The 27,795-nt window shown below is 48.9% G+C and overlaps 11 protein-coding genes across 11 annotated transcripts; 5 read left to right on the top strand and 6 right to left on the bottom strand.

Annotated features, from left to right (window-relative positions):
* Positions 1-79: 79 nt before the first annotated feature.
* Positions 80-1,624, bottom strand: N7500_004161 (uncharacterized protein; the record flags this gene model as incomplete). The annotated part of the gene is made up of 1 exon (XM_056675307.1): positions 80-1,624. One exon carries the CDS (start codon positions 1,622-1,624, stop codon positions 80-82), a length of 1,545 nt encoding a protein of 514 aa, XP_056535832.1.
* Positions 1,625-3,481: 1,857 nt separating this feature from the next.
* Positions 3,482-5,261, top strand: N7500_004160 (uncharacterized protein; the record flags this gene model as incomplete). The annotated part of the gene is made up of 7 exons (XM_056675306.1): positions 3,482-3,595; positions 3,689-3,844; positions 3,948-4,080; positions 4,147-4,362; positions 4,417-5,006; positions 5,065-5,181; positions 5,235-5,261. 7 exons carry the CDS (start codon positions 3,482-3,484, stop codon positions 5,259-5,261), a joined length of 1,353 nt encoding a protein of 450 aa, XP_056535831.1.
* An 80-nt stretch (positions 5,262-5,341) lies between these two features.
* On the bottom strand, positions 5,342-6,670 carry N7500_004159 (RCC1 domain-containing protein; the record flags this gene model as incomplete). The annotated part of the gene is made up of 1 exon (XM_056675305.1): positions 5,342-6,670. The coding sequence occupies one exon, from the start codon at positions 6,668-6,670 to the stop codon at positions 5,342-5,344; it is 1,329 nt and encodes a 442-aa protein (XP_056535830.1).
* A 434-nt stretch (positions 6,671-7,104) lies between these two features.
* Positions 7,105-9,152, bottom strand: N7500_004158 (putative MFS phosphate transporter; the record flags this gene model as incomplete). Its single annotated transcript, XM_056675304.1, has 2 exons — positions 7,105-8,614; positions 8,668-9,152. 2 exons carry the CDS (start codon positions 9,150-9,152, stop codon positions 7,105-7,107), a joined length of 1,995 nt encoding a protein of 664 aa, XP_056535829.1.
* A 3,051-nt stretch (positions 9,153-12,203) lies between these two features.
* N7500_004157 (uncharacterized protein) lies at positions 12,204-12,499 on the bottom strand (the record flags this gene model as incomplete). The annotated part of the gene is made up of 2 exons (XM_056675303.1): positions 12,204-12,256; positions 12,343-12,499. The coding sequence occupies 2 exons, from the start codon at positions 12,497-12,499 to the stop codon at positions 12,204-12,206; spliced, it is 210 nt and encodes a 69-aa protein (XP_056535828.1).
* A 1,560-nt stretch (positions 12,500-14,059) lies between these two features.
* Positions 14,060-15,416, top strand: N7500_004156 (uncharacterized protein; the record flags this gene model as incomplete). Its single annotated transcript, XM_056675302.1, has 3 exons — positions 14,060-14,561; positions 14,646-14,748; positions 14,906-15,416. 3 exons carry the CDS (start codon positions 14,060-14,062, stop codon positions 15,414-15,416), a joined length of 1,116 nt encoding a protein of 371 aa, XP_056535827.1.
* Positions 15,417-17,128: 1,712 nt separating this feature from the next.
* Positions 17,129-18,268, top strand: N7500_004155 (Actin cortical patch SUR7/pH-response regulator PalI; the record flags this gene model as incomplete). The annotated part of the gene is made up of 4 exons (XM_056675301.1): positions 17,129-17,131; positions 17,228-17,416; positions 17,494-17,871; positions 18,026-18,268. The coding sequence occupies 4 exons, from the start codon at positions 17,129-17,131 to the stop codon at positions 18,266-18,268; spliced, it is 813 nt and encodes a 270-aa protein (XP_056535826.1).
* Positions 18,269-19,534: 1,266 nt separating this feature from the next.
* Positions 19,535-20,701, top strand: N7500_004154 (mannitol-1-phosphate 5-dehydrogenase; the record flags this gene model as incomplete). Its single annotated transcript, XM_056675300.1, has 1 exon — positions 19,535-20,701. The coding sequence occupies one exon, from the start codon at positions 19,535-19,537 to the stop codon at positions 20,699-20,701; it is 1,167 nt and encodes a 388-aa protein (XP_056535825.1).
* Positions 20,702-20,925: 224 nt separating this feature from the next.
* N7500_004153 (enoyl-CoA hydratase/isomerase family protein) lies at positions 20,926-21,905 on the bottom strand (the record flags this gene model as incomplete). The annotated part of the gene is made up of 2 exons (XM_056675299.1): positions 20,926-21,557; positions 21,674-21,905. The coding sequence occupies 2 exons, from the start codon at positions 21,903-21,905 to the stop codon at positions 20,926-20,928; spliced, it is 864 nt and encodes a 287-aa protein (XP_056535824.1).
* A 447-nt stretch (positions 21,906-22,352) lies between these two features.
* On the bottom strand, positions 22,353-24,039 carry adaB (chromatin-binding transcription regulator ADA2; the record flags this gene model as incomplete). The annotated part of the gene is made up of 3 exons (XM_056675298.1): positions 22,353-22,421; positions 22,475-23,866; positions 23,947-24,039. The coding sequence occupies 3 exons, from the start codon at positions 24,037-24,039 to the stop codon at positions 22,353-22,355; spliced, it is 1,554 nt and encodes a 517-aa protein (XP_056535823.1).
* Positions 24,040-24,630: 591 nt separating this feature from the next.
* Positions 24,631-27,003, top strand: N7500_004151 (serine/threonine-protein kinase; the record flags this gene model as incomplete). The annotated part of the gene is made up of 6 exons (XM_056675297.1): positions 24,631-24,754; positions 24,859-25,017; positions 25,080-25,854; positions 25,916-26,331; positions 26,383-26,747; positions 26,806-27,003. The coding sequence occupies exons 1-6, from the start codon at positions 24,733-24,735 to the stop codon at positions 27,001-27,003; spliced, it is 1,935 nt and encodes a 644-aa protein (XP_056535822.1). The 5' UTR covers positions 24,631-24,732.
* Between the last annotated feature and the right edge of the window lie 792 nt (positions 27,004-27,795).

Genomic DNA, 27,795 nt, shown 5'->3' with positions numbered 1-27,795 from the left:
TATCTCTCGCATTCTATTAATCACTTCAGCTGGTCAATATCGGCCAACAAGAAATGAAACCAGTATATCATATATTGCTTCATAGTTCCGCTGGCTCGGAAATGATCTCAGGGCTAGGCTGACCCTCTGACTTGGACTCAAATCTGTGGTCGCGAACGAAGAAAATCACAACGAAGAATCCCACAGCTGCGAATCCAATCCCCAACCAAAATGCACTCCGGTATCCACGAATTGGGTTCTGTCCACCCTCATTGACATGAGACTCAACAGTGGCGGCGATACCCAGACCGATGGAGATGGAGTACTGTACAACCGTCGAGATAAAGGAACCTGCAACACCTTGCTCTTCGGGCAGGACGACATTGGTAATGAGAATTCCAGATGAGGCAAAAGACAAGTCAGGTCCACCAACGACAAGCAGACAAGCGGGAAAGATAAAGGCCCAGTAGACATTCGAATAGTTGACGAAGCTCATGATCAAGTTGCCGAGGAAGAAGGAGAACATGGATACACCGAATATGTACTGAGCAGGTGTCTTAGCGATAAAAAGTCCCACAGCCATAGTAGCAAAAAAGCCACCAATAACGAGGGGAACCATTTGAGCCACTGCGGTAAGCGGCTGGGCTTTATGAATGGTTAGAATGTAGACCGTGGTATAGTAAAGAAAGATTCCAAAGGACATCCAGCCAAATGCCATGGCAATGACCACGGGTGCAAAGCCAGAGCGGCCCCAGAGGGAATTAGGCAGGACCGGGGCAGCGACACGGGACTGGGAGAAGACGAATCCGATAATCAGGAAGACGCTGACAATAAGCAGGGCGTAAATATAGGGCTCTTGCCAACCGACGACTGAAGCTTGGTTCCAGGCAAAAGAGAACAAGATCAGGGCTGACACGCCTAGCAAGCTACCGATGTAGTCGAATTGGCGGAGACTCAATCCCGGAATTGGGGAGCCGATTCGGTGAGGAACAACGACGAAAGTCGCCACACCCAAAACGAAGCAGCCGATAGCCCAGAACCAGAATGCCCACCGCCAGGTGACGTTTTCGGCAAAGCCAGCTCCGATCAAGCCACCGAAGATGTAGCCTGAGGGAGCGCAGAAGCCCAAGAAAGCAAACGCGATGTTCTTCTTGACCGAAAAAGGTGGGAATGCACGCGCTAATAGCGCGAATGAGTTAGGGGCTAGTGCGCCATTGCCGATTCCCATCATACCGCGAGCGATGTCGAATAAAATGACATCGTGGGCGAAGCCGCAGACTAGTGACCAAATGGCCATCCAGATCCAACCAAAGAGGAAGACGTATTTGTGGCCAAAGTGATCACCCAAGCGGCCGGTAACTAGGACAAAGACACCACCGCAGAGGGAGTAGGAAGCTAGAAACCATGATCTCTGCCCATTACTGCTTGTGCCAAGAGATGCACCGATCTGTTCCATTGAGTAGGCAGCATTGCCTAAACCGCCGACAGAGAATAGTTGCGACAGGCCAATGATCAAGATGAAGACAGCCTCTTGGAAGGTGGAGGAAAAGCCGGTCGGCTTAGTTTCAAGTTCAGCACCTTCTAGGTTTGAGATGATTTCTTTCTCGTGAGGTTTGCTCACCAAGGTGGATCCGTCGGTAGACATCTTTTGGGAGGTATAAATCGATTGGAGGTGGAGATGAACATTGCAAATAGAGGAATTGATTTGAATTTATACATCTGAATCGAGTTCATTTTCTCGCGTGCGCTGAATGTTGAACCCATGGAGATATATGGAGATGGAAGTTGGCGTTGAAAGTCCGCGGAGTTTCAGACAAAATCCGATCTCACCAACCACTTCGACTTCCCCCTTTATGAGTGTTCAAGCTTAGGGTACGATAGGAAAGCAGACTAAAATTAAATCAAAGTGAACAGTCCAGCCAAGTGATATTCAAATCATTTATTAGGCTCTTTTTCGCTATGCGCCGCGTAAAGCTCCCTCGATCACAATTATATCAAGATCCAGTCTAATTTTGGTGATTGTATGTGTATGATTGGATCGAAACTGTTATACAGATCGCAATTCCAGGACGAATTGCTAATGTTATAGAAGCCAACTATCTTTTTGTATTCTTCAACGGATGTAAAAACATCGGTAGGCAAAGGCGACGGTATTTCTCCTTTCTCTTGTTAGCTAATATCGACGGAGTCCAGGGACCAAAGCTACGCTCACTTTCTCTGCATTTTCATAAATCAGCCAGGCTCGATGAATCTTTTCCGGAATTTCCGACGCAAATAAGTAGGAGATTTTCATCATAATGTCATTATGCTGGTCCCAGTTCTAGATACTATACCTCCCAGCACCGAATTTTCCCGGCTTACCAGTATTAGCTCGGAGATTGAGCTTGACAAGTTCTGCTTCGTGGGCATGGTAAATAGGCTGAGGGACCTGAACAGCTTTCAATCCATAATGAAGAGCCTAGGGGGTGGGAGACGGGAGACATCTCAGATGCTAGATCCAAGACCTTTCTCGGTCTGGTCTTTATACATAACCCGGAGGATTCGGGCTAGAACACGGGTCATTGCGACAAGGGATGTCCGGCGCGGAGTACGTCTCTTCTAGGGAAAATTGAATACCCGGTCAGCAAAGGGCCAGTAGGTGTGCTGAGGGTCAAATTGAGGTAGCTAGGTGATCACGTCGACTTCCTCGCCCACACCCTAGCTCCAAGCTTCGTCACCTAGGTCTAGATCAACAAGTGGTGACTCTGGTGCTTCATTCCTAACCTCGATACCCTTTGCTGGTTGTGGTCCCCAGATACTATGAAGGCCTATCATGCTCAGGTCTACCTGATTGATGAAACCCTCCCAACTTCCGTGAACAGCAAGGAGGTAGAAGCAAGAGTTGCGCTCCCATTTATTCTTGTGAGGCTCTTGTTTTGCGAACTCTGCTGCCTGTTCGTATGGGATCAAAAGCTTCGTTTTTGGAGGGCCATGGGATTTAGTTATTCTGTCCCTACATCACTTACAATACACCGTGTAAAGGTGCCTCAAACCAGTCAATATTCAGCCATAATACCAGGCATTCAAGCCTCATTCAAGTATCAACAGTCTTCACCGTTAGGCCAAAAAGGTGCACGCCTCCTTGGTGAGGTCAATTGGTGTATCTCTCGTAATTCTCGTTGTGACATTCAGTGAAAACAACTCTGAGCGCTAATCGTGCCAAGCGCCCAACAAAGACTCAGTGTTAGTGCGCCCCAGAAGACACAAATCATTTACTAGGTCCAACATTTGAAAATTGAGCGTCTTTTGTATGGACAAGTCAATGTATCTTTGGGGGCACTGGGCGCGTGGCACGATGATGCCCCGTCGTGATATGCCGCTTATGTAATATTTGTCCACGTCTCCATCGAACTTCAAACAATCGTGCCCCAAAGCTGAGTGAGATGGCTCAATTGATATCCACAATTCAGTCCTATACTCGGGCCTATTTGGCATCCAGAGGTCAAACAGCACCAAAGCAGTCATGACATCGCTCTCATTGTCGCTAGGCCCACCAGCCTTAGTCCGGCTCCACGACGCCTTGATATGCCTATCCAAATTCAGCGAAACAGTCGCCATCGAGGCAGAGCCTGAAATCGTAGGTTATTACATATTGCCTCCCGTGGTTAATCAATTCAATTCAATTTCTGGAAGCCCGCAAATGAAAATCTTTTAGCTAACTTTACTCCAGCTCCGCCTCAGTGCCCTCAATTCCACCAAAACGGGCTTTGCCTCCTTCGCGTTTGAGAAGGGAATTTTCTTTGAAGCATATTCTTTCAACTCAAGCAGTAATGGCAGGAGTGGCAGTGTTTCACTAGACCGGTTCTTTTGCCAGATCTATATCAAAGTTAGTATACGGACTCCCTTGTTCCCTTCCTCAACGGTTAGATTTGTGGTCTCCAAGTTTGTAGGTCATTATCTTGATTGGTTCATACTCATATCTAATACAGGCACTTCTCTCTATCTTCCGAGGAAGAATTGACAAAAACAAGGACACGGCCGTTGAACGCTGTGACATGGAATTGCATGAAGATTTGCAGCAAACCGAGTGTAGATTGACAGTAAAGATGATCTGTGGACTAGGTAAGACACCTATGCATAGATACGACATTCATAGCTTATATTACATATCTCTAACACTATATCTAGGCGTGATCAAGTCATACAAGCTAACCTACGAACCAGCGGCAATCCAACACGCCGTCTTTGACAAATCCAAAGCTACCAGCATGTGGACTGCTGATCCACGGTTCCTCAGACAGCTCATTGAACACTTTAGCTTATCTGCTGAGCAGCTAGACATGTACTCCGATTCTGGCAGAGCCGTGTTCACAAGCTTCACAACAAAAATCACCGAGGGCAAGGGTATGTCGAGTTCGTCCCCACCAAGTCTCGAACGTCAACTAACAACCCAAACAGAAGTACTGAAACAACCAGTCCATACCTCCGTAGCAGCAGACAAGCGCGACTTCCAAGAGTACTTGGTTGAAGAGAACATGCACGTTGCGATCAACCTAAAAGACTTCAAAGCCGTAGTCGCGCACGCCGAAACGGCAAACGCCACCGTAACAGCACGTTACACCCGACCCTGCAAGCCTCTGCAACTGGAGTACCAATTTGAAGGCATCAACGCAGAGTTCACAGTCATGACCCGCGGCCAGGCAGATAATGAAGACGCACCCACGTCAACAAGAGCGACAATCCCCCGGCAAACGCCCTTGCCTGTCCCAATATCAGCGGCCAGGCCGCGCGATCCTCGCCCATCGGTGACTCCAAGCACACAGATGCCCCCGCCACCACCCCGAAGCAGGTCGATCCGTCCCCTCAATGGGTCATCTACGCTGGAAAATTTGAGCCAGAAGGCTAGCGCAGATCGACCGGCCACAACTGGGCTTTCAATGGCATTCGATAGCCTTTTCGTGCCTGCTGATGATGACCGGCAGTGGGATGAGATGAATGAAGAAGAGGAGCCGCAGGATATTCTTGGATGGGATGCGTCGGGAACACAGGTATGTGGTTTTTTTCCACCTCTGGTGGGTATATATGGGTGGCTGATCAAACACCTAGGATGCATTCGGGGCATCTATTCGCGATGCAGAACCTTCCTTCTCAAGACAGGATGATCACCGTCTCGAAGATCCGGAGGACGAGATGGGTCTCCCGCCGACACAGCGTTTGTCTCAGGTATGGATTTCCTTTCTTGCGAGACTTCCAACCCGCATACTGATAGCCGATAGGTTCGCCAATATGGCCTTTTCGACTGAGAGGATACCCTTGTTGAATATCCCTGCCGGGGGCAGTCCAGCTATCACCAATTCTCGGCGCTTCCAGATCCCAAGGGCGATCATGTCACAATCAACCAGCTGGTCGCACACCCCGCTCCAACCCCGGCAACCTTCGCGTCAGCACCCACAGCTTCGGGAAGCGCAATCACATTATATGTACCCGACACATTCCCCTGGGAATCTGTATCAGGTCCACAGTTTCCATGCTCGCCCCATCCAAACGCTGCTACTCGACCATCTCCCAGGAGAGCAAGGACATGCTCACTACCAACAGCGAGTTTAGCAGCAGACGGGAGATCTGGCGGTGGAAGTTGACCTCGATCATTGCGGCCCCAGGCAACAATAGAACCACCAAGATCAGCATCAGAGTCTGTCGGTGCATCCGAGATCGACGGTTCCACCCGTCCCGGACCAGACGCAGCATGTACATAAATCCCATGCCAACTAGCCGCAATACCAGTATAGCTATGACGAATAATACCTCCAGACCCTTGCTCATCATCCTGTAAACCATGCCCATCATAACCCGCCAAAGATAAACTTTCCGGCACACTCAACAACCCCCAGCGATTCCCTTTATCACCAAGAACAACAAACCGCCCACGCCCCGAAACAACCGTAAACTCCCTCCCGCAAGCAACAGCCTCCGCGAAAAACGGCACACAAATCCGAACAGGAGAATAAGCAATCCTAGCCTCTCGATTTTCGCTCCCGAGCTGACCCTTCCGCGCCCCACCCCAACCATAGACATCCCCATTCGAGAGCACAGCAACCGAGTGAGCCATCCCACTCGCCAGCGCTGTGATTCTCAAATCCGGTGGCGGAAAGGACGGGATACACGTCCCCGGGGCAGAGACGGGAGTGTCTGGTCCTAGACCCAGTTCTCCTTTGGGCGAGGAACCTGATACGAAGACTCGGTCTTCAGTCTCGAGATTTTTTCCTTGGCCGACGTTATGGCTGCTGCTTCTTGGCACAGAAGCTACAGCAATCGTGCCCTCCCACGTCGCGGAGACGTGTTTGAACTTGGATACTTCTGTGTTGGAGACTGCATCTGAGAGAATCATTTGACGAAAGCGCAGGATGTTTCCTTCGTTTTCAGCCGTGGTTGAGTCTTTAGTTGCCCTGTGCGGCCCGCACCGTCCGTCTTCATTGCAGCCGGCGGCGTAGATGGAGCCGCTGGCTGTTAGGAGGAGGGTATGATTTCCGCCTGCTACGATAGTAGTAATCTCAGGTTCATCTGCCAGGGCGGTGTTTTGAATGGTGGTTATTTGGGATTCTCGGGCTGGCTCTGGCTGCGCGAAGAGACATTGCACTGGTGTGGAGACGTCTTCTTCGTGGCCGATGCCTAGTTGGCCTGATCCGTTGGAGCCAAAGGCAAAGAGTCTCATGATTCTTTCTTTTCTCTTTCTCTGAGGTTTTATGTTTGGGGTATCATCGAATTTGACCGAATGTGCGATGCACATACATCGATTCATGTCCAGGTGGAAGATATAATGTTAGTCAGCATTTCTGCCTCAGGCCAAAGCTACAAAATCCAGTCTCTTTTCTGACATCTGAGTGAGAATTCAAAGATGCTATATGTAGCAATATGTAAATTTCCGACCAGCATGGTAAGTGGTATCAATATCTAATAATAATCATGCACGCTGAATCATATGGCGAGCATCAAGTTTTCCAAAAAAAAAAAGCGACTTGTATGTGCAATATGCTTTTTATAAAATGAAGAAAGAAAAAAAGAATTATTCAAAGCTAGTTTAATAAGAGAATTTAGTTCATGGTCACATCACAGGTAATAACCCCAAAGACCGAGCAAGCTCGTCGCTTATTGCTTCTCATTGGAGAAAGAATCTTCGGCCTCGCTCTCCGCAGGTGGAGGCAGGGTGAAATTGTCCTGTTTGGCAGACACATTCTTCTCCATTCCCTTGAACATAGGACTGGTCCGGTGGAAATAGGTGTGAACGTGGCCCTCGAGAAGCGAGTCGTCGGTATCCATGGCATCAGCAGCGTCCTTTTCAGCGGACTTGGCGGCCATTGCACTCTCCCACTCAATGCGGTACTCCTCGACCTTCTGCTGGTAGTCGAGTTTGGCATCGTAGAAGCGATGCTTGCGCAGGATGTATCGTTCATACCATGAGAGGTGCTTGGGGTGCACGGCAGGGCCGTGATAGTCTTCCTCGCGACCCGCGCGGAGGCATTGCCATCGGCGCTCCTGCTCCTTCAGGTCCAAACCAGTGGTGTCCGGAAGGAAGAACGCGGTAATCACAGCACCAGCCAGACCAAACCAAGGCACGACGTAGAACTTGGTCTGGGTATCGATGTAGTTGTACAGGACGGCAGCGAGAAGCGCACCGGCTTTACCCCAGGCAGCGGACATACCGTGAGCGGAGGCACGAATGGGGGTCGGGAATACTTCGGCAGCGACCAAGAAGGAGACCGAGTTGGGACCGAACTGGTTGAAGAAAGAGCTGAGGAAGTACATGGTTTGGAAGGACTTGATGTTTTCGGGGCGGCGGTAGTAATCGAAGTTGAAAGCAGGGACGATGAACAGAATGAAGCAGAGCATGAAACCGACAATCTGCATCCATTTGCGACCGTACAGCTTGTTGTCGATCAGGAAAGAGGCCAAATAGTATCCGCACAGGGAGACACCGACATTGACCAAGTTCCACAGCCAGGTAGGCATGACAGACTCGGATGCGGGACTAATCACCTTGATGAACTCGCTCTGGAAGAGCTTGTTGCCGTAGAAGAACACATCGTTGGCGAACCAGCCACCGGCAGTCGCGAAGATGCGGAATCCGAAGTACTTGAAGGTCAGCTTCAGAGACTTGGCATCATAACCAGTGACGGAAGACTTCTTCTTGGCAGCGGTAAGTTGCTTGCTAGCAGCCTTCATGTGATAGGCACGGTAGTACACAAGCCACAAAGTACCGACGGCGGGAATGGCGAAGGAAACTCGGTAGGTCCACTGGACAGCGACGGCGGAGTAAGGGTTGTTGCCGCTACCGTGGTGGAAACAGAGCAGGAGAATGATGAGCAGAACCTGATTGAAGAACTGACCCCAGCCCTGCATCAGGAAGGCACTGGTGACCTTGCGGCCACGGTGCAAGCGATCATCTTTGGTGGAGACCTTTCCAGAGCCGACGGCGTTTTCCATACCGCTGGTGGCAGTCATAGGGTACTCGCCACCAACTCCGATGCCGTAGATGAAGAGGCACCAAGCATAGCAAATAACCCAGCCATTCTGAGTCACACCCCAGGCGGCAGTCAACATGACCAGACCGAGAAGCATGATGACGGCGTCCTGAATCAAACCCCAGCGACGGCCAAGCCTAGTCCCACGTTAGTATGATATCCTTCCACGGATAATCCAATTGCAACATACCAGTCACCCAAGATTCCAACCAGGATCTGACCGACAATAATACCAATGATTTCGAGGTAATCAATGGCGTAGATCCACTGCTGGCTACAGATTTTGTGGTGTTCCCAGCAATCAGGGAAGGTCTTTTGGAAAAGAGGCTTGATGTTGCCGATGGAGAAGAGCACGTAACCCTCCAGACCGAGACCAGCACCGGGGAGGACCATGTTGCGGAAGTAGTAGGAGATGGGCGAGAGGGGGTCCTTCTTCATCATAGTCCAGATATCGCCCAACTCTTTCTTTGCCTCCTCATTGTTGGAGGCGGTGACGAATGTGATCTTCTTCCACAGAGGGAGATCCGCCCAGTAGGTGCCCTCGGGGGTGTAACTGTCGTCGGGGCGAATGAGGGAGTCGAAAGCACCCTTCTCATTGATGTCCATATCCTCCAGTGGGTTATGGTCTCCCGACATGTCGGGCCCATGAGGGGCACGAGGACCAAAGTCGGTCATCGTGGAAGTACTCGGGTGTCGCGTGAGCAAGGCAAAGTCCTGGTAACAGGTGCAATTGCGGGGGAGGGAAGAGTCAAAGTGACCACAATGGTTGGGGAAGGTGAGTGACTTGAACTCGAGCAAGTGGCGAGGGACTCTCTCTTATATGGAAAAAGGTAGAGAGAAGAGAGAACAGTGGAAGACATGCAACGGCATTGAGTGGCGGCTCCACCCAAAAAAATGAATTTTTTTAAAAAAAAGTCAAGGCAAGAAGCACGTCGATGGGGTCAGGGCCCTCCTGGGGGCCCATCTCTTGGTGCGGCTATGGGTCTTCTCTTGCTGATTTTGGCTCCGAAAGCAGAATTTCGACTTTTAGTGGAGATGGATGGATCAGGTGGATCCAGCATGGAGCTGCCGGCAACCAATCAACTGAGCACGTGCAGGCAGAATCTCGAATTAGATCGCCACCGCCTGCGGTTCATGGCAGATCTTTCCAAACTTTCGCGGGGCGATAAATTTTCAATTTTTGATGTTTAAATAATAACTCCTATATGGAGTACCTACAATAGACCGAGGTATGGATCATAGTAAGTGTGGATAGGCTAGGGAGTATATTCCATGCACAAAAGTTATGTGAAAGGTCATCTCTTCGCTAAATTCAAGATGCCAATGTAATGCCAATGTATGCCAATGCAGTGCCAATGGGATACCTCGGGAAAAGTGGCAATGGCCTTATCCATACCTTAGTCCCGGGGCCGATCTCAGTTCCAGAAATATCAGAGGGATAACGTGGAATGTATTCTGCGCTTCGACCACGGACTTTCAGAAGCAATTAACCAATATCTACTCCGTACAAAGAAAATCACTCTGCCAGCAATTATTTTCCAGATGGCACCCCAAACGGATGTCTGGATTGACATATTGACGTAGGAGAGTTCCACGCTAGTTGGCTCACCCCGGCATCTACCATGCAGATCTCGGACCAATCAGCATGCAGTATTTGACCATGTGCGACTTCCCATCTCCGCACCTTCCCTCAACATCTCGAACCTACCTCCAACACGTGTTATCACGTTGCGTGTCACTGTCATACATTCCGATCTATCCGAGAGATTTAGTAGATGAATTGCTTGAGACTATCATGGACAATGAGTTGCCCGGTGGAATTGCCTTGAATTTGAAACAAAAATTGTATACTATACCTTATAGGACCAACAACGCCTCTTGAGATCGATACCTGCGACAATAGCTGCATCAGGACCTTCCAGAATCTTGGCTAAAGCTTGCTTTGATTCCTCAGATTAGCCCAAGCAATCTAAGCAATTTCAGAGCCTGTCAAGCAATAGGCGCTCCGGCGAGAGGCGTCGCCAAGTGAGCTTCTCCAATGCTTAGTCCTGCAGGGATAGATTTGAGGTTATCGCGCACGTGCTCGGATTTCGCATGGTCAGTTGTCAGGCGCGTTTGATGGCTCGGTCCTCAGGAAAGCGAATCTGAGAAACCTTTGTATCCACCTAAGCTGCTGCCGTATGACATGCGCGTTGCGATCTAATTTTGCCTTTCCCCTTTTTCCATTTTAGTTGCTTTCAGGGGCTACCTAGGCATCTGGAGTGTCGTATACGTTGCGTGAATTCATCGATCTCGAGCCTTGTCTGGACTTTCTTCGATCATTTGGTCTCCGTTCTGGTCTCTGCTCTGGAATTCCAACCCGATGTCGGATATGACACCCCTTGCAGATTGCATACATTAGCCGCCTGCTGTCAACTTTACGCTAGGAGCTTGTCTCCAGATGCTGTGGATCCAGATGGCACTACATCGTAAACGCTAGCTAGAGAACCAAGTAGGAAGGTCCGTATATAGCGTTCGGTATCTCCGAACCCGAAAAACCCACTCGGGCTAACGTTCGAAATAATCAATAATCAATATATCGGATCCCTCTGTGCCAGTCTTGTTGTCCCATGTCACGGCGTGTTCGCGTCTAGGCTCGGGACATGACGCCCGGCTGCCCTGAGACCCAGATTTATTGGAAGGATTCTATCGAGCCTTGAACCTTCTGACACATCAGCACTAACCGCACACTTGTTTCCAAGTCTGGATGTTGGTGGGTAAGCCACGAGCTGCCAGCTTACGACTTGGTTCGTTCTCTTCTCGCGGTTCCCTGTATTGCATGTTGGTTCACGTGGTTGTGTTGTTATCCCCTACAGGGCACACTGAGCGCTAAGCTGATGGTCTGAAAAGTGGCGTTTGGCGATATTACTGGCAAGATTATTTGAGCGATATATTAATGGTTCGTCCCACTGTATCACTATCAAATTCTGTCTCACCTATGTTGCATTACATGTTCTCTCTGTGTAATCTCTTGATGCCGGTCTACACTTGGCCTATAGCTTGATTTGGCACACACTACTTTGCTCAGGAACAGGTAATGGGGGAATAAAAGACATAAAAGACATAACCATCCGATGTTTCAGCCATCGGAGGTTTGACCTCACATTGATTTTTGAGATTTCATCTCCGATAGCCTAATTAGGTTTGCGGAGACCCAATGTGCGAGTTTCCAAGTAAAGGAAATATTCAGCAACTTTAATGGGGAACAGTGTGAGATTAATCAATTTCACCACCACACATCATGGCTTGTTCAAAAGTTCTGTGCATCAAGGGGAAACCTGACTAGATAATTCAGGTAGCAATATATAAGCCTCGAGGACTACACACATATCGACCTAGGAGAACTACTAGTAGGAAGATAATGTACATGTAGTTTTTTTGTCTTGTGTGTCTCCTGTTTACTCGTCGAGCTGTTCTGTCCAGGATTCAGAGGAAGCCTCTATGGTAAACTATCTCTCATTAATCCTACTCCCACCTACAATAACAGTATACCCTAAGGGGTCGGTTTTGAATTTCTAGAGTGAAGCAAGTCCCTCTATACGATATTCAAGCTAGCTTCGAGATGATCAGGGGCACACTACGAGTCGAGAGTTGTAGGATTTTTGCTTATAGAAAGGGTGTCTTCGGAGGCCACTTCATAAGATAATTGTACATAGTCCTCGTTAACCCCAGGATACATTAACCCAATTACGGCAAGGTCGCTTGTGCGCATTGCTCTTTGGCGAATGTGTAATCCAGATCTTTGGGATGAAATAAAATTAAAGATAGAGATGAGATTGATGATCTTCCTCGACCTTTTCCTCACATTTACATGGCCTATGAATACCTACGGCGCGACGAGCGGCACAATTGACAGCTTCGGATCTAGCATTCAATTGGCCGGGTGCCCAGGTGGTTGTGTGTTCCGGATCAATCACAGTCTTCGCCCCCCGGCCCGGAGCCCCAGGACCGGCCACAAGATGCTGTCCTCCACCAATATACATATGGAGATTGTGGGTTTTCTTCCGAGGTTCATGCCATTCTACCTTTCAATCTGATCTGATCCACGGATGATATTAAAAAGATATTATAATTGTAATTGTGGCAAACTCACCAATGTCTAGTGTGGGGGACCCACCGGATGGCAAATCATGTGGCCAGGTATCTTTTGCAATTCATACAAAATATACATAAGCACAACACAGACAAAATCCCAATTGTCTTAAGCCTTGAACGGGGACGGGGATTATGGAAAGAAAATTGATGTTTATAAAGTTGTCATTGTTTAGTGTCAGCCTTCAGGGGAATCACCGAGTATGCGTGGAGGAGAATGGGGAAGCTGATATGTAACATGTTTCACAAGCAGGGGTCCACTTCCCTAAAATGCGTCTATAGATTGGCACTCGGCCAATTCAAGCACCCACCATACCACCACTTCGCTCTCGAAGCTCGCAAAATTCAATAGAGCAAGAGGGGAGTCACTCATCACCTGGCCCATACCGGAACTTCGTTATCCAGACGATGCTGAGTCCTGATTTATAGGTCAGTTTGACGGTAAAAAGATAGTTATCTATATTTGAGGTCTCAATTCATGGTCTTTGATCATCGCTGAGATGAGCAACGAGCAATGGATAAATTTTTGATAGAGTCGTCGGGAACGCAGTCATTGACCTGGGGCTTCATGAGTACTTGTCACTTTTTTCCCTGGGCTATATGCGTCACACTCTTCTGAATCATGAATGGGGATTACTGGAGTCGGGAGAAGTTAAGTCAAAATCAAATCGATGCCTATTTCTGCGATATCACGACTGACATGCTTGTGTTTTGTATCTTCTGAGAGCTACTGTTTCTTGTAAATTTAGCTAGAAAGGATGCTAGACATGCGATAAGCCTCGCAGAAACTGTGGGCACGAGACTTTCCGCGCTGGGGGTAGCCAATAGGCATTTGACCAGGGTGGTTGAGGGGAAGGACGACCAAGGGGATTATGTGGGTATATATGGCGTACTGCGACAAGGGGGAGGACTAAAGTACGAGAACTGGGACCAGAGTGAGGGACACCAGATTTGTTTGAGTTTATAGAAATTCATAATAGTCTTGAGATCCAGGTAGACAGAAGCTTGAAGTTGATGTCGCCCTGAGACCAAATGTACGAGGCTATTTACCGTGATATGATTCCTATCAGTCGGTATGGTACCCTGCTCTAGAGTCTCATCTTTGACGCCCTATTCTCACCACCATTGATCTTGCATGGTTTGGATTATTAATTCACAGTGGTGTTGGATGGCAATTGACCCCTGCGGTCTTTTTGCTTTTTGATGGAACGCGCCGTTTGCGATACATAGATATCCCCTCGTTTCTAACCTGATCGTCAAAATCACCCACGCACGTTCTATTTAATACACCCTGTCCCTCGGCCATCTTTATCGGGGTGGGATTTGACATTCGTGGTTTATTTATTGACGCACCTCAAGGGAAAAGGGAACGTTTACATCCAAATACACTGGAGAGGATTCTCTGTTGAGCAATTACAAGGGGAACCGATACAATCAGTTCACCACCGAACATGACGACCGCATCCCCGCCTCCAGACGGGGGTTTCCATGCTTGGGCGCAGGTGGTGTCGGGTCATCTGGTTGTAGCTCTCACATGGGGTTACGCTTCCAGCTTTGGAGTATTCCAAAATTACTATGAGAAAACCCTACCTCAATCAGCCTCTGACATTTCTTGGATAGGCGGATTCCAGGTATTTTGCCTATTGTTTATCTCGGTGCTATCCGGCCGTGCGACGAATGCTGGGCTTGCGCGACTGGTGGTAGGCGCAGGAGCGGTCCTTTTATTACTCGGCACTTTCATGACAAGTCTGGCCACGGTGTATTGGCAGATTTTTCTGGCGCAAGGTCTCTGTGTTGGGATTGGACAGGGCCTTATGTGGTTGCCCAGTGTGGCTTTGATTTCGACGTATTTTGTGCGGCTGAGGGTTTTTGCTCTCACAGCTGCAGCGACAGGGACGAGTACAGGAGGAATCATCTTTCCAGCAATGATTCAGTATCTCACTCCCCGAATTGGTGGGTTTCTTCTCTCCTTTCTCTCTCACACTCACACACATATCGTCTGGTTTGGCTAAATTCATGGGCGAGCGTGATTTATAGGCTTTCCGTGGGCAGTTCGTTGTATGGGATTTGTGGCTCTGGTTATGGTCGTCTGTATCCTTGCGCTGCTACGTCCTAGATTGCCATCTCGAAAGTCGGGCCCGTTAGTTGAATGGGGAGCTTTTAAGGAACCAGCTTATATGCTTTTCACTTTTGGGGTGTTCCTTCTCTATTGGACGCTTTATTTCGCTTTCTTCTACGTATGTCACTCTTTGTTTCTTTTTTTATATAGGGAGATTCCGACACTAACATTCTTCTAGATTCAAAGTTTATGCGACAAAGGAATTGCACTTATCTCAGATAGATGGCGTAAAACTGATCATCGTTATCAATGCGTGCGGTATTCCAATTCGTGCACCTTGCGGCTATCTGGCTGATCGATACCTCGGCCCATCGAATTGTTTGATTCCATGGGTGGCGCTATGCGGTATCTTGATGCTCTGCTGGATCGCTGTTCATACGGTCGTCGAACTATATATTTTCGCCGTTTTCTACGGTCTGGCATCAGCAGCCGCTATGGCTTTGTTTGCTGGTACTGTCCCCTCTTTAACCAAAGATTTGGACAAAATCGGAACCCGTGTTGGAATGGCGCTGACACTGATGAGTTTTGGGCCTTTGACTGGACCATCTGTCGCTGGCGTATTGATATCTCGTACCAATAGTTATCTTGCGGCACAGATTTGGGCAGGAGTAGCGTTGACTATAGGCGTTCTAGCCCTAGGCATGGCACGCATCATCATAACAGGACCCATTATCCGGGCAAAAGTATAAAGTCTCAACCGCTTTTTCTTTTCTTAGCAAAACAGTTTCCTTGGCAGATCTCCAAGGGTCGCGAGGCCTCTTATGATTAGTTCACCGTATCCGTAGCTCCAAGCGCTACTGGGTTATACCAGTCTCATTAGGCTGATGGTAGCTAAGAGTCTATGACCGCGGGTGGGAATGCACTGACTTTGCCCAAAATCACAGATTCAAGGCATGGACACGTATCCCGTATTCAAATCACACCCACGATTATATCAAGTTTATTCAGTGAGCCTTGAGATGTGAGCATGAGAAGAAGTGAAAAACATAGGTTATTGATCAGCAGTGTCAAATACCCAGGTACCGAGTGACCATACTTGGTCTGTCGCACAACCCAGATTTGGGTCGAGATGTAGAACCCGGCCCCGGACCTAAGACCTAGGCTAGGGCCATAGTTTAACCTAAATTTATACATATAAAACTAACCTCTTAGCGTTTACAAAGCTACTAATGAATTAGTCTATAACATAGTAAAAAAAACAGGGCCTTGGGAGAGATGTATGTCTATATAGATGATCAGTTCACTCTAAATTCATTAATGATGTTTTCGTTGAGATAAATATTGTTGGTCTAGGCGGACCACTCGCTGGTGTAAGACGTTATATATATGAGGTGTCACTGGTGCGATCTAAGGTACCCATATCATCGATTGCCCAGACTTATATGTTAAGCTATTTGATCTTTTCCTTAACTAATTTGTGAGTTCAGAAATATTGACATTATGCTCAAGTTTCTTATGTATCTTTTGTATGGAGCTATGCAAAAGATACCTTATCCTACGATTTGCCAGCCGACAATGGATGTTGGCCAGACTTGCCACCTGGCCCCTAGGCCCACGCACTCAAAATGATTTTCTGCCAGGTGAAAGCCCAATCTAGACTCTGCTCAACCAATCAAACTTGATCCGCCGTCATATCGCACCGTATGTTGTACAGGAGCAGAAACGGGTCGGATCGTACTCCCTAGAGATGGAGTATTTCCTTGTTTCTTTTGTATTTGCGATGACGAACTATGGTTCGCTCACCGAGGGCCAAATACAGCATTTTGTGTATTGTCCATTAGATTGCATAGGTCAATCTTGAATCTGTCAAACTGAAGAATCGTAAGTAGGTGGGAATTTGAAGATTTGATGTCAAGACAACGAAAGTTCCCAAGAGATTGACCCAATTTAGGGATTGGCGTCTGTACATATACAAAAATGTGTCAACTGGGATGTGGCCAAAGCAATATAACCCCCTGTCGCTGACGTCAAATTCTTTTGGATCTACTATATAACCCTGGCAGACCCCTTCATCTCTGAGATCGAAACCTTCCCCACCGGCCCTCAGATAAAATTTGTATTGAAAAATAATGTACCAAACCCACGAATAAGACTGACGTGTGATTTCAACTTGCAACTTCCTTCGTGGCTGGCAACATTCTGAACATTCTTGAAGCGGGCGGGACTACACCCATTCCCTTCCCACCCAGCCACCATACCTGGGCTACTCCTCCGTATATACTTACGTTACCAATAGCGAGAGGTCTTCTACCCGATCATGTATAATGCAAACATTCCACAGCACATCATCTCGATACTGTGCAGAATAAAGTGCCCCCGCCATTTCTTACAGCCCACGTCTGGAATGAAGCCATCGTGAGAAATCTAGAGACCGATCGTTCCGATCATCCAAATTTCCAGCATGGTATGCTTATAAGGATAGCGAACTTGGCCAGAATCGCAGATTCGGAGCCCTCCCATTATTGAGCCTTCACATCATCTGCTGTAACCATACTCACAGACTGCATACTGGATCCAACTACATCTTGCAGAAGAGAATCATACCAACGCATATACCCGACACGCCATCATGTCAGAGTGCAGGGGCTTATTCCAGACAGTGGCTGTGTTCATCGCGTTTATACTAAGCATCCTATGTCTCTTCGCAGGGACACAGAGAAATCTCCTGAATAATGTGGATATCTTAACAGTAAGTCCGATCGTCTTCAACCACTTTCTATGAGTGGCAGATAGACGCAGCGTACTGACTTGGCCCTATCAATGTAGCTCTATACGCCCGCAGACCTCACCGGCAGTGGAGCGAACGATTTCTATTCCATCCACATCATGTCCTACTGCCAGGGGACACTAGGGACAACCGACCCCAACGGAGGAGTCACGCGCAACTTGACCGAATGCTCAAACCGCACGGTTCTATCCTCATTTGACCCGACCAAAGCCTGGCCAAAGGAGATCACCGGTCAGGAACTGGGTTGGCCACGCGTGATCAGCGATGACTTCCACGCTCTCAGATTGACAAGTCGAGTTATGGCGGTGTTATACTGTATGGGAGTTGGGGCGATGGGGGCGACGATACTTGTACGAGTATGGACAACTCTTGCTCCACGACCCGGCCAGGGTCCGTGTGAATTTTGGCTTTTCATGGTGAGTTACATAAACAGCACGTTCTGCCCAGGTGATAGACCCCCTACATAAACTCTGTCTCGGCATTGCAGGCAGTGTACTACCTAGTTGAGCGTGGTGCATTTTGGATATCGAATTTCCCCATATCATTTGCTGACATGGTATCATTGATTAGGTCGGATCTCTCAGCATCAGCATCGCATCCATAATCGCCACGGTCATTGCTTTTGAATTCGTTGCTCTGATCAACGCTCACGGCAAGGGCTGGAACGTGTCAGCCCATTACGGAGAGAAATTTCTCGGGATGACTTGGGCCGCAGTGGGGCTGTTACTCGCCGGTAGTATCGCTTGCTTTGCGAATGTCTTTGTTCCCAAACGGGCTGCATCTACGTCCGTCGAAAAGGATATAGAGGGGTAATTTGCAAACCAAAGAGAAGGAAGAAAAGGAAGCGGTGATGTTAGCCAGTCGGAGAACGCAGGTTTCAGACGGGGGGCGGACGTCGGGGAAACTCGCAAAATCGAATATACTGCATTTCATAGTAGATAGAAAGAGCCATTTACAACATAATCGAACGATCCTACCATAAGATTATTTTGCGCAACCAATAGAGTCTAGCTCAATTAACTAGATATTGTTTCAAGTGAAATTACATTGCCAATCCGGCCACTTACTTTTGCGGGATATCTGAGCGTGTACTCCGTATGGCGTTGGGCCAATGGCTGGGCTCCGAGTTACCGCGAGGGTTAGGTTTCCCCCTAACTTCCAGGGGCTCAGGTATGTCGGGCAGTGCAAGGCAGCAATCTAGTTCTGGCGGCTAGAGCATGGAAAGCGATAGATGTCTTTGGAATAAACCTCGGCTTGATGGGGTCGATGGAATTGGCCGCGACTAATGGAAAAAAAACTGGGTCGGGGCTGCCAACCGTTCATCCGACGTCACACATGTGGATATCATTGTTCTATGAGTATCATGAAGGATCTGGAATGAGTATACACACTAAGGTACTCCGTGACATTATACCCCAAACTAGGTACTCCGTACATTCCGTGTACAAGGCTCAGACGCCGAGGACCACAGTACTCCGTTTCCCGGTTTATCGGCTGGGTTTCTCCGACTACACTTGCCAAGGGTTCAAAGCGCGAGTTGAATATGGACGGGTTTTCCCGGTGATTTTCTAATTGCCGGTGAGTGGTTCAGGCCTATGAATGGGGATCGATGTGTTCCTTAAATAGGTATAGTGTGTCTACGGACTACGGAGGAAGAGAAGTATGGAAGTTGCACAGACAAAGCGGGGGGAAAAGAAAGGGTGCATGTATAGGAATGTGAAATTTGAAATGACAGAATAAAATTGAAACGGTAGGAATTAGGAAAGGAGAATACAAAGATAATACCGAGAAAATCAAAGACACACTGACGTTCTAAACAAGGCGGAGGCCAGTCCCGTAGACTCTAGATCTATGAAGTCATCGTCATATTGGGACTCCCGTATATATCCTCGTCACTTTCCCATTTTACTTAAATAGCTGCAACTTCCCCCTCGTGAACTAGAAAGCGCAACTTGACTAAGACTTCTACTTTAATTCTCTACCTCTACCTTTCTACCTCTACCTTTCTACCTTTACCTCTACCTCTACCTCTACCTCTCTACCTCTCTCCACTTCCACTTCCACTTTTCCATCTTCATCATGGTCAAAACAGCTATTCATTTCGGCGGTGGTAACATCGGCCGCGGCTTCGTTGCCGAGTTCCTTCACACTGCTGGCTATGAAGTCATCTTCGTTGATGTCATGGACAGTATCATCAATTCCCTACAAGAAACCAAGTCTTATCAGGTCACTGAAGTCAGTGATGAGGGCGAGTCTACCAAGACGATCACCAACTACCGTGCAATCAACTCCAAGACTCATGAGAGCGAGGTCATCCAGGAAATCTCAACTGCCAGCATTGTAACCTGCGCCGTGGGCCCGAACATCCTCAAGTTCATCGCTCCCGTCATTGCCAAGGGCATCGACGCCCGCACCGACGCCACACCGCTCGCCGTCATTGCCTGTGAGAACGCCATCGGCGCCACTGATACTCTACACCGGTTCATCAAGGAGAACACCGCCCAAGACCGTCTCGACTCCATGCCAGACCGAGCCCGGTTTGCCAACTCGGCCATCGACCGTATTGTACCTGCCCAGGCTCCCGACAGTGGTCTCAACGTGCGCATCGAGAAGTTCTACGAATGGGTCGTGGAGTCGACGCCTTTCGGCGAGTTCGGTCACCCCGAAGTCCCAGCTATCCACTGGGTTGCCAACCTGGAGCCCTACATTGAGCGCAAGTTGTTCACCGTCAACACCGGTCACGCCACTGCAGCCTACTATGGCTACAATGCGGGCAAGAAGACCATTGCTGAAGCCCTCAAGGATACTCGTATCCGTGGTATTGTCCGTGATGTACTTCAAGAGACTGCCTCCCTCATCGTCGACAAGCATGAAATCAGCGCTGCCGAGCAGCAAGAGTACGTCGAGACCATCATCACCCGAATCTCAAACCCCTACCTCGAGGACAGTGTGGAGCGCGTGGGCCGTGCCCCAATGCGCAAAGTGTCTCGCAAGGAACGGTTTATCGGCCCGGCTTCGCAGCTGGCCGAGCGTGGTGGAAAGTTCCAGGCATTGATGGGCTCCTTTGAAATGGCTCTGCGGTTCCAGAATGTGAAAGGCGACGAGGAGAGTGTGGAAATGGCCAAGATTCTCAAGGAGAACTCGCCTGCCGATGCTGCTGTCCAATTAACCGGATTGGACCGAGACCACCCTCTCTTCCCCCATGTGGTCAAGGTCGTAGACGAAGTACAATCCGACACCAAGTAGGCACCTCTTCCTTATGCCACCACCACACAACATCCTAACACCGCTTTTCAGAGAGGCAGGGCAACCGCATATTTGATTTTGCCTTGACTGAATTTGAACTTGCATGAAATATGGCGAATACCAGGTACACGGCGCGACGGAGAATTGGGATTAGTGTTTTTACGAGTTTACGAACTGGAGTATGAATAGCGAACAATGGAATATTTCTTAATTCTTTTTTTTACCTACAACTTACTATCAACCCACACTGGCTTTCGCTTCTCTACAAAAGCCTTTAGTCCCTCTTGAATATTCTCCCCCTCATACAATCTCTTCACCCAAGTTTCATTCAACATCGCCGTCGCCTCATCCGCCCCAATCCCCTCCCACCCCAATTTCACTCCCTCGCGACTAACAAGCACCGAATCAGGACTATTTCCCGAAATCTCCTCAGCAACCCCCAAAGCCTTCTCTAAAACAGCCCTGCCAATCTCCTCCTCCCCATCCTTCTCACCAACCGCAACAACAGAATTAACAAGGCCCCACCTTTCCGCCTCCACAGCACTAACCATCCGCCCCGTGAGAACCATCTCCATAGCCCGCTGCTTCCCGACGGTCCGCACAAGCCGCGGTAACGCCCCAGCAAGAGCAACAACTCCACGCTTCACCTCCGGCAATCCAAACACCGCCCGCGAAGACGCAATCACAATATCGCTATTGATAATCATCTCCGCACCCCCACCAAGACAGAGCCCGTTCACAGCGCAGATCACGGGTTTCTTGCCCTTGCGTCTCGCTAGTCCACCGAACCCGCTGTGTGGCATCGGGGTCACGGAGCTAGAGGTTGTCGTTGCTCCCGAGGTGCGGTCGTTCCATTCTGGGGAAGTGGAGTTAGCGGGTCAAACAGATGAATTGGAGCATCAGTCATTGGGTTTTGGAGATTGGGATAGTGTGTGTCTGTGCTTTTGGATCCTGGCTATAGTGCTGGCTCACCTTTTAGATCGGCGCCGGCGCAAAACGCTCGTCCTTTTCCGGTTAGAATGCCTACGCGCATGCTCGGCTCTTCGTCGAGCCATTCCCAGATTGCGTGGAGGTCTGCGTGACCTTGCGCGTTTATGCAGTTTAGATCGCGGGGTCGGTTTAGCGTGACGAGGAGGATGTGGGGTGCTGGGTAGGTCAGAGTTGCGTGGGCTGGGGTTGGTGGTTGGATTGTGAAGGGTGGCATTTTGGGTTTCTTATGTGAGTTGATAGATAATTGGGTTGATTTGGAAGAGAGAGGTACATTAAGGAGGATTCAAGGAGATTATATAGAAATGATACAGAACGTCAGTGATCGACGGCAGTTGGAGGTTGTAAATGCGGAGAAGATGCCGAGGGCCGAGTGTGGGGATGTATTCTTCGCTGGCTTTGGGAAGAATATATTGATCGACTTTGTTCTTTGAAATTAAGTATATTGAGACGTATTTGGGGTACTTCCATTGTACAGTTGTGCAAATTACAGGTGCTATTCTACCTGTGATTTGGGACAAGGTCCGAGATCAACACGTCCACCCATCTCTCAGGTTCCCTATGAACGCCAAAAAAATAAGAAAACGCCCCGGAACAAAACCACAAATGAATTTGGATATCAATAAGCTAGGAAGTGATTACAGCATATCATGGATCGGCGTACCTACGCCTTGTTAATCCAACCGCTGTGTACCATGAAATCATAAATTCGGCTGGTTTTAGTGCCCTCGATCTAACATAGTCAGTAAAGAATTCGCGTTTCAAGAGCCAAGGATAAAAAAATACCTTGCAAATCATCCGGGCATCTTTCTTCTTCAGGTTGCCGCCCTGCTTCATTGCTTCTTTCAACAGTGTCTCCTTGATGACCAGATACGGCTTTGGCATGATACGTAGAACATTGCATACTTCTGCCTCTTCCTTAGTCAAAAGGTGCAGGTCGGCAGCGGTGTCATTGTCCAACTTCCACGGTGGCATCCCGCTTAGCGGGGGCACCACGTATTTCGTCTTTGTCGGCTGCGGGGGAGGCGCATCCCCATCGACAGCGAAGGCGCGATCAAAATCGTTTAATGGTTCGTCAGCAGGATCCGCTGGTGCGTGCGGATTGGCAGCTTTTTGCAGTCGCAGCGGCAATTCAGGCGTTGTGAGCTGGATTGCTGCCGCTGGTGTCTCTGTCAGCTGTGTCTGCTTTGGGCGGTTGCTGGCAAAACGGTCAAATGATCCTTGAGGAAGCATTCGTTGCACGCGCTGTTGCTTATCCTGCTCATACTTCTCACCTGCTTTCAAATCACCGATGCCCATCTGTCGCCATTCTTGAAGCTGGGAGATGGCTAGACGGAGGTTATGCTCGTACTCCAGGCCCTTGTTGACGTCTTCAAAGTCCTTGCAGTTCATCATACGTGCTAGTGGCTTTGCTTTGTTCAACAAGTCTCGCTCTTCCTTAGACCGTTTCTTATCTAGGGCAGTGTTTTTGCGGTATTCAAGGAGGTTGTGCTCGAAGAGGATTTTCTTGCGCTCGGTACGCGCAGTCAGGCGAGAGTTGTAGATGTCAACCACGGTCATCTTGAGCTCAGTCTCTGCATCTGGCTCGCCGTTTTCATTGAGTCCAGCCCCGGGCTCAAAAGTCATATGCTGCACCGCTTCTTCAGCATCGTTCAAGAACTCGGTCTCAAACTCCAATCGTCCTGGCATGTAGCCCTGCACTTCGTGACATGCCGGTACACTGGCGGTCGGTTTCTGCTTTGGTGTAGTTGGAGGTGCTGACTTGGCTGCATCTTTGCGCTCCTCGATGCGTCGCTTCTTGCGCGTTTGAAACTCCTCCTTGGAAATTGAATCCTGCAAGCTCCTATCGTCTGGATCGGCGCGGGCTGCGAGCGGGAAGTTGACACTCTTCACATATGTGTCGTAATAGTGATCTCGCACTTCATCCTTGCTGCGATAGCCGCCAATGTGGTCTGCGATGTCTGCCCAGGAACCTAACCCATAGATTTCGGCGCCTTCAAGCAATAACAATTCTTCGTCGGCACCCCAATCCTCTTGAAATATGGGAACTGAGTTTTGTTCAATGACTTGAAATGGATGTGTGGCGGGGTCATGGTTTTTAGAGTGCTTCCCGGCTGAGAAGCAGGGGACACAGAGGTCATATTCGGGGCAGGCGGGGTGCGAACAGGAGATGCGAACCTAAGGGACGGAGTTGTGTCAGTTTCTCATCAAAGTAATAGGCCTTCAAATGGTCATGACCCAACCATATCAAGACTTACGGTTGACGTAACATCAATAGAGCACACATCGCAGTGGAACTTAGTGCCGGCCTCGGTGCCGCGCGAGGCGGTCTTCTTGCGTATCACACCCATTAGCCCTCAGCCCCTTTCATCATCCGGTTTGTCGAAAGCCGTATCAAAAGACGGACAGACTCAGGAGTCTGAAAATACTAGAGTTGCAGGTGATAAATTGAGGTGAGATCTTCCGGGGTAGGTGTCTCCGCACTTCGGAGCGGGGAATATTCCGAAGCTTAGCAAGGATCTCAAGGTGAAAAGATACAGCTACAATTCAAGCTGAATCTCATATCACTCGTTCTGTGGAGTCAACTGCCTTGATAGTTAATGCCGTGGTGGAAGTTGATGCGTCGTTAACCCTTGTGGCGGAGCAGTGGCTGAGGCTGATTAATTACTGTACCTTGATGTAACCAACATGTGACCAGTTCTACCAATCAAACATGTAATTTAGCGTAATCCAGAGTAAACTATGTATTACAATTACAGGGGGAACTTCCCCTCTCTCATTCTCATTTGATCTTCGATCTCTCCGACTCTTTCTTATCCTTAGTTGTGCTTCCATACGGATTTCGAAAGATAGTGGTGGTTGTCTTTGTCTTGAATTCTCTCCTTTTGCGTGTGTATTATCTGCGTCCTTGTGTGGCTTCTCCAGGTTTATTTTGGAGGCCATTCGCATGTTGATTATTGGGTGATTCTTAGCACCCTGCACACGCATTGCAGTATCTTGGACTTTGATCTCTTCTTCTCAATCTCTTTACAACAACCGCCACTATGTCCTGGAAGCTCACTAAAAGTATGTTTACTGGCAGTTGGTCTCCCTCTTCCCACCCCTCAATACCCCTCTCTGCACTGCAGTGAACATCATGGGCAGTCGCTAATTATACAACTCGCTTGAAGAGTTGAAGGAGACGCACCTAGCACCCTTGACCTCATCATTTGGCCGGTCGTCGTCTACTTCGACGATCAAGGGTGACTCAAATGGTGATGAGGCTGTGACACCTGTGGCCTCGAACCCGCCCAGCATTGCCTCCGCCACCTCCTCAACAAATGGCATCGGTATGTTATTCTTATACTGCAGCAATCATCCATAGTAACTAACCATTTCATTATTTTGACAGCGGCCTCCGAGTCTCTTGTTTCTCCTCCTGTGGCGACTGTGAACCCCGGCATCCTCATTGTCACTCTCCACGAAGGACGCAATTTTTCGCTGTCACCGCACTTCCAACAGATCTTCAATTCGCATTTCCAAAATAACTCTTACGCGCCCTCTTCTCTACGCCCAAGTACCTCTTCATCGTCACATTCATCTCAAAATCAAGCGGGTTCCTTTGTGCAGTCCGGCCGACCGCAGTCCACAAGCGGGGGGATCAATGCCGCCCCCACTATCCACGGTCGCTATTCCACCAAGTACCTTCCGTATGCCCTCCTTGATTTCGAGAAGAACCAGGTCTTTGTGGATGCCGTATCGGGAACTCCAGAAAGCCCATTGTGGGCGGGAGACAACACAGCCTTTAAGTTTGATGTGTCCCGGAAGACCGAGTTGAGCGTACAGCTGTATCTGCGCAACCCTGCAGCCCGGCCTGGTGCCGGACGGAGTGAGGACATCTTCTTGGGTGCATGCAAGGTCAACCCTCGCTTTGAAGAGAGCCAGCCGTATGTGGAGGACCCGAAACTCAGCAAGAAAGACAACCAGAAGGCTGCCGCAGCTCACGACGAGCAAGGGCGTCAACTGGGCCAGCAGGGAGCCGAGTGGCTGGACCTCCAATTCGGCGTTGGCTCGATTAAGATTGGTATTTCCTTTGTGGAGAACAAGCAGCGGAGTCTCAAGTTAGAAGACTTTGATTTGCTCAAGGTTGTGGGCAAGGGTAGTTTCGGAAAGGTCATGCAGGTCATGTAAGTGGACTATAAAGGCGATTCATTCGGTTCCAAAATTCTGACAGTGAGGGAATTACAGGAAGAAGGATACTGGTCGGATCTACGCCCTCAAGACAATTCGCAAGGCTCACATTATCTCGCGATCGGAAGTCACACACACACTTGCCGAGCGATCGGTTCTTGCACAGATCAACAACCCGTTCATTGTTCCGCTGAAGTTTTCATTCCAGTCGCCCGAGAAGTTGTACTTTGTGTTGGCATTTGTGAATGGCGGAGAGTTGTTCCACCATTTGCAAAGGGAACAACGATTTGATATCAACAGAGCCCGTTTCTATACCGCAGAGTTGCTGTGCGCTCTCGAGTGTCTGCATGGCTTCAAGGTTATCTACCGAGATCTCAAGCCGGAGAATATTCTTCTTGATTACACTGGGCACATCGCCCTTTGCGATTTCGGTCTTTGCAAGCTGGACATGAAAGACGAAGACCGAACCAATAGTAAGATATCCTCACCACTCATGATAAGTTATATCAGCTAACAAAACGTAGCGTTCTGTGGAACCCCCGAATATCTCGCTCCAGAACTTCTCCTTGGCAACGGCTACACCAAGACCGTGGATTGGTGGACCCTCGGTGTCTTGCTCTACGAGATGCTGACCGGCCTGCCTCCATTCTACGATGAAAACACCAACGAGATGTATCGCAAGATCTTGCAGGAGCCTTTGACCTTCCCCAGCAGCGACATTGTTCCACCTGCTGCCCGAGATCTTCTCACTCGACTGTTGGACCGTGATCCTGTGCGCCGACTGGGTGCCAACGGTGCTGCAGAGATCAAGTCTCACCATTTCTTTGCCAACATTGACTGGCGCAAGCTTCTCCAGAGGAAGTACGAACCCAGTTTCCGACCAAACGTGGTATGTATTTCTTACCCCCGATTATGTATTCGATCAACGTTTCACTAACTTGATGCAGGTGGATGCCCGCGACACTGAGAACTTCGATGTTGAATTCACCCGGGAAGCACCCCAGGACTCATATGTCGACGGCCCCGTCTTGTCGCAGACCATGCAACAACAGTTCGAAGGATGGTCGTATAACCGACCCGTGGCTGGCCTCGGTGATGCAGGAGGCAGCGTCAAAGACCCGTCCTTCGGTAGCATCCCGGAGTAGTGCTTCTCGCCGCGTCAACTTAGATCGAGTATTCCCGGTGCAAGAAAGAGAGAATAGGAGGCCCATAGAGACCATTTCCTTTTTTTAACTGCGTATATGTCTTTCATTAACATATCCACCAATCTTGATCCTTTTTTCACTCTGTTCTCCGTCATTTTGTTCGTTTTCCCATCACAAAGGAGTCTGTGGCATCTTGCTATCGGAATCGCTCCCGATCTTCGAGACGACCTTGGCTCTTCTCGTTTTATACGCCCGTTGAGCGCTTTGATTTGATTTCGTTGTCTTGTTCAGTCATCTCCCTTCCATCTCAAGTGTTGATTCTCTCTAGGCAGGTTCCTTACTCACCCTTCGTTTCTCGTTGCTTTTCTCAAGCGGTCATCATCTGCACCCTTGTTCTGTATTCTCGATAAAAAATTTCACGATGGACAATGCCAAAACAGTTCTACATCAGTTCCGCCCTCAGTAAGATGGATACGCCTCTCAGCAGCTTTAAAATGCGAAGTAGTAAGTTCAATCCCTATAGCCCGGCTTCAGCAACTGCTTGGTAGATGGCTCCCGCAGAAATAACCACTGTCTTGTATGGATCTCTATTCTCATCTATACGTACGCACTCGTTCTTGCATCTACGACTAAGCTATTGGGCATCCAGAAGCCTTTACCAATGGTCACGGGGTGAGTATAAGGTCAAGGAAAATCCGGTATAGTATACATATACAATAATCTAGTAAATCAACGAAACCACTGGAAATAGAGGGAAACATATTGCTTGTATCTAGGCATGTAATTTGCTCC

This window comes from Penicillium coprophilum, assembly GCF_028826855.1.
Source record: "Penicillium coprophilum strain IBT 35676 chromosome Unknown utg000002l_segment0_segment1, whole genome shotgun sequence".
Classification (NCBI taxonomy): Eukaryota; Fungi; Ascomycota; class Eurotiomycetes; order Eurotiales; family Aspergillaceae; genus Penicillium; species Penicillium coprophilum.
The sequence above is the reverse complement of the archived record's forward strand: the minus strand, read 5'-3'. Positions and strand labels throughout refer to the sequence as shown.